This window comes from Botryllus schlosseri, chromosome 1 (genome assembly GCF_051294905.1).
Source record: "Botryllus schlosseri isolate E-star chromosome 1, Bs_hap1, whole genome shotgun sequence".
In the NCBI taxonomy this organism is placed as follows: domain Eukaryota; kingdom Metazoa; phylum Chordata; class Ascidiacea; order Stolidobranchia; family Styelidae; genus Botryllus; species Botryllus schlosseri.
Genome location: NC_137236.1, coordinates 10,603,888 through 10,617,769, shown reverse-complemented (window position 1 = coordinate 10,617,769; position 13,882 = coordinate 10,603,888). Strand labels below are relative to the sequence as shown.

At 40.8% G+C, this 13,882-nt stretch overlaps 1 protein-coding gene across 3 annotated transcripts in view; it reads left to right on the top strand.

Moving 5' to 3' along the window:
• The window catches only part of LOC145440935 (peptidyl-glycine alpha-amidating monooxygenase B-like), a 29,320-nt gene extending 18,454 nt beyond the window's left edge, over positions 1-10,866 (top strand). Inside the window, exons 12-22 of one of the 3 annotated variants that reach the window (XM_080318718.1) lie at positions 92-411; positions 1,695-1,799; positions 2,576-2,776; positions 4,169-4,335; positions 4,397-4,465; positions 6,575-6,598; positions 6,674-6,908; positions 7,707-7,782; positions 7,845-7,899; positions 9,364-9,407; positions 10,472-10,866. In XM_080318718.1, coding sequence (XP_080174844.1) covers positions 92-411; positions 1,695-1,799; positions 2,576-2,776; positions 4,169-4,335; positions 4,397-4,465; positions 6,575-6,598; positions 6,674-6,908; positions 7,707-7,782; positions 7,845-7,899; positions 9,364-9,399 — 1,288 coding nt within the window. In that variant the 3' untranslated portion in view covers positions 9,400-9,407; positions 10,472-10,866. The remainder of the gene's footprint in view (positions 1-91; positions 412-1,694; positions 1,800-2,575; positions 2,777-4,168; positions 4,336-4,396; positions 4,466-6,574; positions 6,599-6,673; positions 6,909-7,706; positions 7,783-7,844; positions 7,900-9,363; positions 9,408-10,471) is intronic. The other 2 variants (XM_080318735.1, XM_080318728.1) reach the window with 2 other exon arrangements.
• Positions 10,867-13,882: the final 3,016 nt, after the last annotated feature.

Sequence of the window (13,882 nt, the reverse complement as noted above, 5' to 3'; positions counted from 1 at the left end):
AGTAAAATTATTCGGAAAAAACCCAATCGGTTAAACTAGTAAAAAGTTTGAATTTTTTATATTTATAAGAAATCCAAAATTTTTTACTCAGTTGGAATTCGCGATCCTTCGACCGTCACGAACGCTTCACGCAACCCAACAATCCGATCAAACTTGACACAATTTACCACCTGGACGCAGACCGCGGGTCCGTTCTCCATTCGTGGGGCGCCGGGCAGTTTTTCATGCCTCACGGAGCGTCGCTGGACCACCGAGGCAATTTATGGCTCACGGACGTCGCCATGCATCAGGTTTTCAAGTATCCGGCCAACGGCGCGAAGGAACCGACGCTTACGTTGGGGGTTCGGATGGTGCCGGGGAGTGACGTCGGGCATTTTTGTAAACCGACTGACATAGCTGTTGATGTAGAAGGTGTGGTTAATTTATAACAAATATTATTTAGCCCAATGATTTATTCAAAGCGATTTTCAACAGGAAACCTGTTTTGTCTTATAACTTCAGTCACGTCAACCCCCAAACCAGACTGCTGCAAACTGCTGGCTTTTCAAAACTCACAACTAGAACTAGAACCTTCATGAATCCACAACTAACTAAAGCTAAAACTAGCTAGCAACTCATAATATGGATTGCGAAATCGCGAAGAACTATTGGAGATATAATAATCGGCATTTCAAAAGTACGGGGTTTCAACTAGTTTTCTTATGCGCAACTAGCACTAGTGCTACTCACTTCTCAAAACCCACGACAAGAACTGGAAGTAGAACTACTCAATATTCAAAATCCGCAACTACAACAAGAACTACTCCCTTTTCAAAATCCACTACTAAAACTTGAACTACTCAAGAAACTTCTAGTTTGTGGACCGTCAGCTAACTGGATTGTTAGTTTTTCCGAGCGTGTCCCAGCCATATTTTCCTATTAACGGTTGGCGCTAAAATGTATTTGGGATAATACAACGCATGGTCGCTACATCCCGAGTGGTGTGTAGCATAGTAAAATTGCCTTGTTGTTGCTAGCTTCTCTGGAAGGTCTTTTGAAATTACATGTCTGTATGATTTTTGTCATACTGTCGTCTTGAATTATTCTCATTAAGCACGGCGACTGGTTCACTACAAACTAAAAAGATGGGTTTACCTCTGACTCGGGTGTACAAATTTTTGTCGATCATAATGTTCTTGACATGTCGGCTTTCATTCGCCACCTTTTTCGACATACCGTTACCCGATCACTGTTTAGCCTATGGGTGATGATGACTGCTGTTTACATGCTCTAATTGACTTGGATTAGAGGTTTTGGATTAGGAGTTAGGGATTTGGTATCACAAAACACACAGACCGTGTAATTCGTGATGTAACAATGGCAACAAACAAGTTTTAAACGAGATTATATGGAAACAGTGACTTGTGACTTTGATGGTTTTGGAGTACTATGCTATATCTGCTTTATTTTGTATCTTGATCGTTCATACTACATATGTTTTGTTCCGTTTATACAGCCATTGGTTTTATCCACACATCAAGTTCTGAAAAATGCCTTGTTCTAGTTGCAAATTTTGAAAATCCATTAGCGTGTACAAGTCTGAATGCTTGGTTTAGCCTGAAAAACTGTAAACTGTCAAACATAAAAGTTGCAAAATACAAACCGCTTGGATACCCTGAAGATAAGCAGTATTTGAGTGAGCACTTCTTTTTCAGGCACGATCTTTGTGTCGGACGGTTACTGCAATGGCCGCGTCATGAAATTCTCACCCTCTGGAAAGTTCATCCGTCAATGGGGGAGAGCGGCCACCGCGAACGACTGTGAGCTCACAATCGGTTTCAATATAGATTACTAACCTGCTGATAGACACGCAACACAAGTTGTTACACTGGGGTGTACGGTGTAGTTTGTTGCTGAGTGGGCAAACGCATCATAATTGTTAATCATATACTGGCGACGCAAGCGCTAAAATATAACAAAACTGGTCTTGATCGAAAGCTAGTGTCGCATAGATTCGAAAAATGCAAATGGCTGCGTATTTATGGTGAAACGCTCTGCCATATATTGATACTTTCTATCGAATTAGTTGAGCAAAGGCTGTCACTCATGACTTGTTTTACAGAAGATATCTCTGTCGCAGTGAATAGCACGTACTTATTCGCACTAGGTATGCGTTGTGGCTCTATAAGGAAGTAACCAAAACATGCACATTTTTACGACAAGGTTATCTCGTCTTCTTGATTATATACTCGCTCGGTTGCCTTGCTCTCGTCTAGCTTCGTGGCATAATTGGTTACGTGTTTAAATTCTCAATCCAACGATATATTACTTGTTGGTTTAGCATCCCATTGAGGTCATGTTTTACAGTTTTGAAAAGTGAAGCAAAATTTTTCGGAAGAGCTTGCCATGCCAACCGGTTAAAAAAAATTTGTCGAGCCACTGCAACCTTGGTACACCACACTGCTTTTCATACAGTGTGCAGTAATCTATATTTCATAGCAATCTATGTCTTATAGTAATCCATAGTTTATGGTAATCTGTAGTTAAGAGCAATCTGTAGTTTATAGTAATAAGTTGCAACTGAACGCCTGGTCAGTTTCAGCACCGGACCCGTACGCGTTCCTGATCCCGCACTCCGTCGTGCTTGCGGGACCGCGACGACTCGAGGTCTGCGTCGCGGATCGCGAGCACGGACGCATTTCGTGCTTCACCAAGGACGGAAACCTGACTCGAGTACTCCAGGACAAGAAGAAAACCGGGACCAGGATATTCGCGATCGCGTACTCCCCCCTTCAAGGTGAGAGATCTTTGATTTACCAAGATGAGTAGCGGACTTTGCCATGGAAACATGGGTGGACTGGGTTAAATATGAAATAAAATAAGAATAATAAAATAATCAGAAAATATAAATCAAAAGTCAAAAAGTTTAAAATCACACTAAAAATGGAAGGGTCGTCGATTCCCAAATCCCACCCCATGCTACGCCACTACCGGCATTGGTATTGATGACTTACCTAGCAATAGCTGTGGGATAACACAAAACAGTACAACGGTATCGTAAATTTAGTTGTTCAGCAGGTAATTATTTTTAACAAAATGAGCAACTGAAGCTAGAACTAGAACTGCTCAAACAAAACCAGTAGTTAGTTGACTGTTGAACGTCAGATAACTAGATTTGTCGTTTGTACACAAGTCTGTCCAATACCGTGACTCTATCAATTCAGATCAGGATGATTAACATGATTTGTTCAAATATGTATGCTGCGATATCAAATATCGAGCTTTACAGACTTCCACAGCGTAATATAGTATTAAAACTATAAATCTCGTTAATGAATCAACTCTTACCGGTAAGAAGCGTATATTTTTGGTACTCTACAAAATTATCTCTCACTGCCAGGGTATCAACCAAGTCACAAGTCAATCTCACTTTTATAGTTTTGACTTGAGTCAAGTCGAGTCATTTTCAATCCACCACCGGGTCAAGTCCAGGTGAGTAGAGCAGTGGTTCTCAACCTGGGGGGCGTGAAAGCATCTGAAGGGGGCCGCGAAGACGCGGTCAACTCAAAAAAATTTTCGCGTCCTGCGCGATTCACCTCCAATTCACGCATGTTTCTCTATATATAAACCGAATTTCATATTTTTGAATTATCTAATCAACAGTCATAACCTTCCATGCCCTCAAACGATATGTTGGGGCCGCTATCATCCTGGTTGGATTTTTTGATATGACGATAAGGGGGGCGCGAGATTTTTCACTATCAAAAAGGGGGGCGTGTCTAAAAAAAGGTTGAGAACCCCCGGAGTAGAGGGTCGAGTTCGAGTCCAAGTTGTTGTGTTCACTGCTGTGTCCACTCTTTTCAACTTTGCTCGTGTGATGTAGGATGGCCGACATTCATAATATCGTAATTTTTCTCAGTCCTAACAGTTTCTGGCTGTATTTTCCAAGAATAAGGACTGATAGACGAAATACCAATGATGTGGCGACTTAACTATTCTTCGTAGTTACAATGAAGTGTCTGTCTCGGCCGTCTTAATCTCGAGTCATGACTTGGTTCAAGTCTAGTAATCTTACGCATTTGAAAAATGTCTCGATTCAAGTCAGGTCACAAAAAATCCCGACTCGAGTAATTATAACCCTGAGACTTGGCTTTAAATTTAAATTTTCAATCCTCAATTCAATTCTTAGGCGGGGTCGTTTTCGGAGTCAACGGTCCTGGTTTGTTGACGTCTGAACATGCCGGCGGCTTCACAGTGGACTGGACGAGCGGTCAGGTGGTCGACCGATGGCAGCCTGCTCACGACGTACCCCTCACCGACCCTCATGACGTCTCAACGCCACCCGACGGGGCAAAGGTCCGCTCGCTACTCACCATCTGTCTGCTGCTCTGTTCTAATGGTACTTCTATATTGACAGGTGTTCGTGGGTGACTTGACCAACAGGAAGCTGTTCAAGTTTGACGATCCATCCGCACTCAATAAACAGGCTCGTGTTCACATATTTCCTGTGTTTTTAATAAAGTATTCCATTAAATGCTATATTCATATTGAAATGAATCCGATTGTTGATATAGAATGTTCTTTCCTATTCTCTAGTAGTTGCTGACGAGTGTCAGCCGAAAACATTTGGGTTTATCTCAATATGAATACACTATTCAATTGCATATTGAAGTTTTGTACCCCCCAAGAAGGTCTTCAAACATAATTTTATTTTCGATTTTTCTTCCAATAAATTCTTTCATTTCTATTTTATATTTTCTTTCTATCATTCAGTTTTCTTCTGTTTCTGCAACTTATTTCTGTTTCTTTCTTTCGTTTCACCGTTTCTGTAATTCCTGACCTCGATAGCCGTTTTCATACAATTCATGAGAGGTGTTTAGTAGCGAAGTGAGTAAGCACTTACTTTTTTGTACCTCAAATTTGGGCTCTGAAGCCGCGGGGGGAGCATTTTTAACTGAGATGGAGCTGGAGCCAGCGGTTTGAAAAATAGCTCCGGCTCCGAAGTATTTCATAATATACTAGACCTCTGCTATTGGGTGAATTCAAACCCTTCCAAAAAATTGAGAATTGTTACCTCTCAAGGCAGAACCTTTTCGGACTAATCTCATTGCTAGGAATTTGACAGCAGAGCAGTCACATTATCATAGCTGCCACCTACGGTAGTGACAACTGACTGACCCATTTGATGTAGTTTTAACTAATCTATTTGTTGGAGTCTGGGATATGTTATCAGTTTTAGATTCACTCCATCTCGGAAGCCCCGCTTCTACTGAAAATGTTTTTATAGACAAATCTTGTCACACTTTAGATTTGAAAAGTAGTGTTTAGCATAAGTCTGTATCACCTTCATGAGGGTAAGCGTCAAGAAAACTGAGCGAAATAGGGCCTGTGTCACGGTCGTGACAAATTAATCTCTATCAATTTTTTTATTATCCGGAATGATGCCGAGCAGTAGAGCTGTTCAAAGATAACTTTTCTTCAAATTTCACTAGACAGCTGATCAAATTTTTGGGTTTGCTAATAAATCCATGACAACCGAATTTCGCTAGAATCCAATCAGTAGAAACAATGTTATTGAAGTCGTAAATTTTGGATTTGAAGTTATAGTATAGGGTAGTATGGTAATATAGGGCGATTCTTTTGACATGTCAAAATTTGTCAAAATTGTAGCGTTAGGTAAAAATTTGACAAAATTATTCACAAAGTCAAAATGTTATTTACGTCTGCATTTCGTTTGCATCATAGATTTTGCACGGTCGGTGAACTTATCATATGATATTTTACAGCTTGTAGCCTACTTTATAGGCCTACCGTTGTAAACGGCCTATTGTCTGCTCATTGTGAATCAAACGGTCAAATAAAACAGATAGGTAGACATGGAGTTATGGTCAACGCACCGCAATATCCTAACTGAAGAATAACTTCTTGGGCGTTGCATAGTTCTTATATTAAGAAGTGCATGATGAAAATTGTGATGTAGACAACATGGTCAGAATGAAGCGACACGGTTTGTATCCAGCAATGTACGCACAACTTGAGTGATGTCAGCCAACAACTGCTGCTGTTGAACTTTCTTTTTCCATTCTTGGCAAGCTACTTAGTAATGACATGCACTTTCTACGCAAGAATGTAGGAAAGTATCTTTCGTTCTACTAGAACAAATTTTAATTATTTCCACCATAGTATGTATTGTGACTTCTGAAATTCTTCATAGGGCCAGATTTCTTTGAATTCCTAGCTTTTTCATGTAAAAATTGGTCTGTTTCTAAGCCAAAAATGTGTTTCCAGGCCAAACTACTTCGTTAGGATAGCCAGCTCCAACCAGTAATGAAGATAACTAGGTTAAAATTTGGTCAAAATTCAGTTTGTTTAGGTCAAAAAAAGTCAAAATTTTAATTCTTTAAGGCAAAATGTTCCTTCTTTAGGTAAAAAAAATCGCCCCGATAATTAATAATTATAATTTTCCACCGTAAATATTATTCTTTTCACATCCAAAAGTATCTGCTCCACTATCTTTGATGCTTTCCTTACATGTCTCGCCATGTCTTCAATTTTTTTTATTGTTGATCTATATTGTCTTTATTTTTCCACACAGAATAATGAAGAAAAACAAGAACAGGTCGGTTTGTTTTTTACTATCGTCCGTGCTTTGCCGTGTTTCCACTTTTTTCATATTTCGTTTGTTATTTTTCAGGAAAAGATTTTTGATTCGCCGCAGAAAAACGAAGAAGTTGATAATTCTCTCGATTTACCGACTAACAAAACGTCGGGTTCCGTGGCCCTGGAAAAGGGAGGAGAAGTTCAAGTCAGCAACGACGAGTCGGCCGCGACCATCATCATCGTCTGTCTTATCGCGTTGCCGATGATCGCGATGGTTATCTCGGTGACGTGCATGCGTCTTCGGGCCCGCAGGATGAAGGAATACGAAAGTGAGTGAAATTAGCTATTTTCACCGAAAACTGAAAATAATGCAAAGATAATATATGAAGAAAATAAAATACATGAAAGTAAAGAGATGTGGTTAAATTGATCATCGTTGGTACCAGGGTTGTAACCAAGTCACAAGGTTCCGAGTCACAAGTCAGATTCATTTGTAGGGTTTTGACTCGAGTCAAGTCGAGTCATTTTCAATTCGCCACCGAGTCGAGTCCGAGTCAGTGAGTAGAGCACGGAGTCCGAGTCCAAGTCATTGTGTTCATTGTTCAGTTTTGGAGTTCAATCCACTTTTTCAACTATGCTCGAGTGATATCGAATGGCTCGCATTAATAATATCGTAATTTTCCTCAGTCTTAACAGTTTCCGGCCCTATTTTCCAAGTATCAGGACTGATAGACGAGATACCAATAATGTGATGGCTTTACTATTTGAAATTACAATGGAATGTCTGTCTTGGCCGTCCTAGTCTTGAGTCATATGACTTGGTTCAAGTCATGCAAAATGACTCAAGTGCAAGTCGAGTCAATACACAAATTGACTCAGGTTGAGTCATTTTACGCATTTGAAAAATTAGACTCGAGTTGAGTCACCAAAAATACATGACAGTCATTACAGCCCTGGTTAGTACTCAAGTAGACTTAGAAGTAATGTCCTAAATTTCTACTCGAGTACCAGTAGAAGTAGTGATATGCAGGTATGTAAAAATTGAGTTCTTCATTACTGACCACCTCTGCAAGTGAACGGTAGTCGTTATCTTCCTGATAAACTAACTCTCGCAATTTTCCAAACAGGCATATTGTCGACGTCCAAAAAGCCTAAAAAGCGCACGCATATCATGAGCCCCCCGGAGAAGCAAGGTTTCAAACCGTGAGTATTGTTACGGCAAGGAAAACACCCCGAATAAGTAATAAATATAATACGAAATTCAGACTTTCAACGGAAAGCACGGACGAAGACTCGGACGTCGAAGTATATTCTAAAAATGTGAGTCGCGGTTGTTACAATTTCGAAGAATAATTTTTTGTCCTTGCAGATTGCAAACTAATATTTGTTGTTTTCGTACTGAATTTAATCGTTGTTCAATGTTCAGTCTCGTCAAGGTCTGTGCACTATGATTATTCGAGAACTCAAATCTGAATCGAGTATTAATTCTGATGATTCGAGTTGAGTAGTAAAAGATTGAGTTTGTTGAGTGCTTAAAATAGTGCCCTCCTTACCAATAAGTGTCGATTTTCCTATGAAATATCTAGTTTTGATGCTATTTTCCACTGTTGGGAGCCTTGAACCTTCGATAAATCATGCCACACACATTGGTGGAAATGACATATCTGTGAAGTCATGATCAACACATCACACATAGCACAATTATTGTCAGAAAACACCAAATTAGCTTTATTGTGTTTAATGTGGTCTAGAACTGGCATTGTATTCTTTCAGGTCTCATAAAAGGTGACCTACTTATTTTAACTGTCCACGTCGGCGGTTCCCAACCGCGGCTCCGAGCTAGCCTTCTTGCGGCTCTGATTAACCTAGGAATATGCCACAAAAATATAATAGACAGGTGTTTGTTTCTATGAATTAGTTATAGCCAATTTCTGTATATGAATGCTAAGATAAGGGATATTAGTTATGTCTACTGCCGTCCAAGGCCGCTTCTGAAAACCGGGAAAGAGAATTTTTGCGGACTAGCGTCGAACGCGTCGTTGAATACCCGTCAGACAATGATATATTTTGACTTCCGTTGGTCATACACCTTCATAGATTGTCTCTGTGAAAAGTAAATCTCTACACAATTTTACTGACATCAAAATAACGACTCATAGTCGGGTATAAATTGCAATGTTACCAATATTACTGGACGTATAATCCCTCACAAACTTGTGCATTAAGTGCTGGAATGTATGAAGACTGAAGAGCTGTCACATAATGACATTATAGTATGCTGTAGTGATGATACTAGCAATTCCCGTTTATTTCAATGTATAGCACTCGTCAATCTGCCTCTATCAATGCTCAAATAACCGACATAGAATCTATACAAGTCTATGTGCATGCTTTTGAGTTAGCTGGATGGTGAGATCCAGAGCTAGCTACTTCGAAATTTTCGTAATAAGCTGGCCTAGCCTACCAGAGTGTTTCCATGCGGCTTGATACTTACTCTGAAGTTTGAATTACGGCTCCGACACTGGTCCGCATCATTCATACTGTCCTGCCGTCATAATCAGTGATATTCGGTTACTTGACTCGAAATCTAATACTGGATTCAGAATTAAGTCACTTGGGTACTCGATTTGGCCCGGCCCTATTGATGAAATCAATTCTTGTATCTTCGTTGTGCTTATGTTTCATGGAGTAATGTAGCAAAACTTGCACGTTGATCGGTACGGTAAATTCTGGATGCAGCATCAATCAAATCGCACTCGACTACTTGGTGTGGTATTTTTTCAGACAATGGGGTTTGGATATCCGTCGGTATCTTTTTGAATCAGAACGTACGTTTCGATGTTGCATGCTGTCGTTGTGATGTGATGTACTTATCCAGCATTCTGACCAAACTTGTACAAATGCTGGATAAAATGCACTAGAACTGGAATTGGTCATTTTTCGAAAGTAGCAACTAGATCTGGAAATAGAACTAACAACCTTTAACCGGCTGGCACCGACGGGCTTTTCCCGAAAAGTTTTGCTTCACTTTTTCAAAACTGTAAAATAGGACCTCAATGGGGTTCGAAACCAGCAAGTGATATGTCGTTGGAATCAGAATGTCAACTCCTAACCAACTACGCCACGATGTTCAACCGAGCATGCATATAATCAAGAAGATGAATTAACCTTGGCCGTCTGAGTCCCGAGTCATATGACTTGGTCCGAGTCATGCTCAATGACTCGAGTCCAAGTCGAGTCAATACACTAGTTGACTCGAGTCGAGTCATTTCCCTGTTTTAGGAAAATGACTCGAGTCATCAGAAAATCGTGACTCGAGTCATAACGACCCTGATCACTACGAACTAGTCTGATAGTTTTTTCAAGTTTGATTCTGGCAGCATGCGATCTTAGCAATTTAAAGCCACAAAGCTCATGTCTGGCACAAAAATTTCTCGGCCTTTGAGGCCTACTTTTGTTCTTGAAGATTCTTTGGGGATTCTTTCATATCATTTCATATTGCGTATTTTCGTCACAATTGAAGCACGACTGATTATATTATCCGTTCGTCGATAATATCGAGTCAATATTTTTTATATGAGAGATTGGTGTCGGCATTTTCTAGTTTATTTCATGTCCAAGCGTAGTAATGGCTGTGAATCTGTTCAAATTCAGTCATAAATTTTGGAAATAAGCCATGAACCAAATGTCACATACTGTATCTTTTAAACATCTACCAAATACGTCATTGTTATCATTGAAGGTGGTAGTTATCTGTTTGATCACTATCCTCTTAAAAAATCCGATATTTGTCATGCTCTGGTCACAATGATTGTCACGCATGAGCATCAGAATTATGAACAATACTTGATTTGAGAAGTTATCAATTGATCGAATTTGCTTATTTTTTCAGACTGAAGAAGTGATTGAGCCATGAATTCCAATCATTGTTTCATATTCTGTTGGTCGCCATTCTGGTGCAATTTTTAATCGTCAGATTTGGGTGTTTCCAATCAGAGCGATTCTCGTGGTCCAATCAAACGAAAGTGATTGTTTGCCTCAATATTACATGAATATTTTTGCAGTGTTTTTACTTTACACAATCATAGTCGTCTTTTGTTCTTGTGCTAAGAGATTTGTGAAGATGGCCGGAGATTCCAGATTATATATCTGTTGTTTTACAAAGTATATTTTCCAAAGTTTTATGAGAAAAATGCAATATGGGATGAGTGTTGTGCACACACATTTTATTTTATGTAAATCTGCCTGTTTTATGTATATTGTAAATTAAAATGCTATAACATGAAAGCGATTGTACTAGGCTAATGTGGGGAGATGATAACTTGGAAAAGGTCTGCTAGTGTCCGTATCGTCCGTTTGGCTATTATGACCTATCGTGAGAACTGAGAGATCTGTATACGCGACAAAAAAGAGGGCGTAGTCCAAGATAACGACAGATCATGCAAATCAGACCGATGTACTTCTATAGTTCTAGTTTCAACATAGACCTTTCATGGATCCCTAACACTAGTCGGCAGGCCTACATGGACCACAGGTCGAGAAGCCGTGATGGCAGCTGACTAAAGTAGCAAACGTAATATGGCAGAACTGAATTCGAGGTATGAATCGCTTTGTGATCCGCGAATAGAACGTGCTGGCTACTTTTTGAGGTGAGTTTAGGAAGGGCATGGTTTTGCTTGATTTTCTGGCGTCTTTAGGAACCGAAATATCAAACCGCTGTCATCATGGCTAGATTACGCATTTGCGGAATCCGAATATATACAGCAGGGGTCACCAACGGGGGCTACCAGTAGCCCGCGAGCACCAAATGAGTCGCCCGCGGTCGCAGTTGCAAATATTGAAATGAGAGATTTGAAGGTCGAAGCGGAGAAGGGTTTCATATGAGCAGCAGTTGAAAATGGGATAGTCGACCCTAAGGACCATAGCAACGACATTTTCGATCGGGGCGTAGCTCGCCTTGGTCTACGCGGAGGCCTAACGGGAATTTAGTCAATATTCCCTAGTCTCGACGCGGAGATTAGCGCTTCAGCGCGCAGTGCGGCATCGCAACTGAGCCCGCAGACGCTGGTGTGAGTCCCGGTGAGTGAGAGTTTTCTGTTCTTGGTAGTGCGTGGAAACTCTGCCCGGAGCTCTGAATGTCTAAGTGAAGATAGCCAACTGAGCACGGATAAACGGCGGGAGTAACTGGTACCCCGTCGCATTAATCAATCCCCAAGATGAGTTCTTTGTTTGAAAGAGGCTGGTGACCCCTGATATGCGGAAATTCCCATTTTGCAATTCAGAGTCCGAAAGGATCCGGCAGTCAATTTACCAATTCAGTGTCGGAAATATTCCTGCTAAAACCATAAGTAAATTTGTCATATTATAGCGGAAAATCCTGCTATATAATGCAACATTCAAAGCAAATTCAAAATCCGGATCCAGTTCGGCTTCATTAAAATTCGATGAAATCCTGCTCCTACTGCAGTCCTGAACCAGATTGCGGCCACCGAGTAGCCGACCTCTCTTTTGGTGAACAACCAGCATTATATGACATCACTGTATTTGCTTTCGTTTGAGAGTTGCATGCCTCGATTCAATATCCGCTGTTTCTGTAGTTTGCGGGTTGATCGTTCTTGACTGGCCTCTGGTAGCGAGAATTAACCACATCAATATATTCTTATCGTAAATTTAGTCACTTTAAACTTTTCAATTGAATCTAGAGTAGAGCTTCCTAACCTTTAGCCTACTAACTCGGGGAACACTTAAGAGCTAATCAGCAAGCCTTCGCCGTGGAACCTCAAGTCGACCACTATACACATCTGAATACGCGCCTATACATTATAATAGATTACTGGTACACACTATGAACTGTGCAGAGTCGCTAGGACAAGGGTGTCAAACATACGGCCGGCCTGATGATTTCATCCGGCCCACGAAGCAATTCTGCGTTGATTGAAAAATGCATGGATTATCCCGCACATTTCTACCAAATGTTGAGATTTTTAGCAAGAAATACTTTGATTAAATAGTCCCTCAAGACAGCACATGTCGAGGATGTTCATGGGCCACCACAAACCCCCCGACTTCGCTGTTGTGGTTTCTAGTCACCATTAGGAGCAGGTCGCTAACATTGACACCCAATTCCGAGAAGGCAAGAAAGTGCGAATTCATTTTACAGACCAAAAACTATAGTTATTCACAGAAGCGAAAACGCCAATGCGAAGCCCTTGTATGCAGGTTACGTGGAAATGAGGTCATCCGCCTCGAGAGCAACCCTAATCGCGATTTAATAATATGAAGCATACGCTATTCCAACGTAACAGTTAAAATCTTTTGCATTCCTCACAAGTCACAACGCATACGCACTACGCAGGGTTGATGCCAATATATCCTGACATTAAAACAAAGGGAGGGAGCATAGAAATATACCAACTTATATCATCGTTAGAACCATGGTTTTATCAGTTTATAACTGTGAACAATGTTCCCTCTAATTTTTCAAGAGTCTGCGCAAACACGCCAACTCACTGCGCAGGCCCTCGGACAACAGTGCGCAACCACCCTCCAATAGGGTGATAAAACCAACTACTTCGCCCCCCAGACCCCCCTACGGCTCTTGGCTTCTTCCGGTACTTATCATGTACATTGGGTGCCCATTTAGTAGCAGCGTCGAACGCGCCATGCGCGAAAAAATTTCTCTAATTCATGATTGCATCGGCCAATATGATCGGGAATTGCATATATATCGCTATCAATTTTTATCCTCTCCCTGCTCACATATTCAGATTTACCGGTATAGCTGATCCAGTGAGGTGTGTTGGAATAGATAGGCCCTCTAAATGATAATGAAATATCTTCAGGCGTACCCGTTGATATAATGACTTCGTTACATGATGCTATTTCATGACCACCTATCTGCTATGTCAAAAGATATTGAAATCGCCAAAGCGTACTGAAGTAAAAGACGTACACGATTTCAAATTGCTATTTCTTAACTGGAAAATAATGTTCCCTCGATATGGCATTTGTCTTGTTGCGGGACTCGGATCGCCAGGACAGGAACATTCGACGCCAGCCATTTCGGCACCCATGGACATGGACAATTACACATATATTTGTATATATCGAAGTTTTCGGTCAGCACCGGGGCAGTCTTTTTCGCCCAAGGTTTTCTCGCTGCTGATCGTTCTGGCACACTTCTTGGATTCGCATGTTACATAGCCTTTAGCTTCATATGTCTTGGCGCGTCATGGTGCGGTAATGGCCGATGCCCAACTGCCCATTTCTATAAATCATGCCTAATTTTTGATTGGGAAAGGGT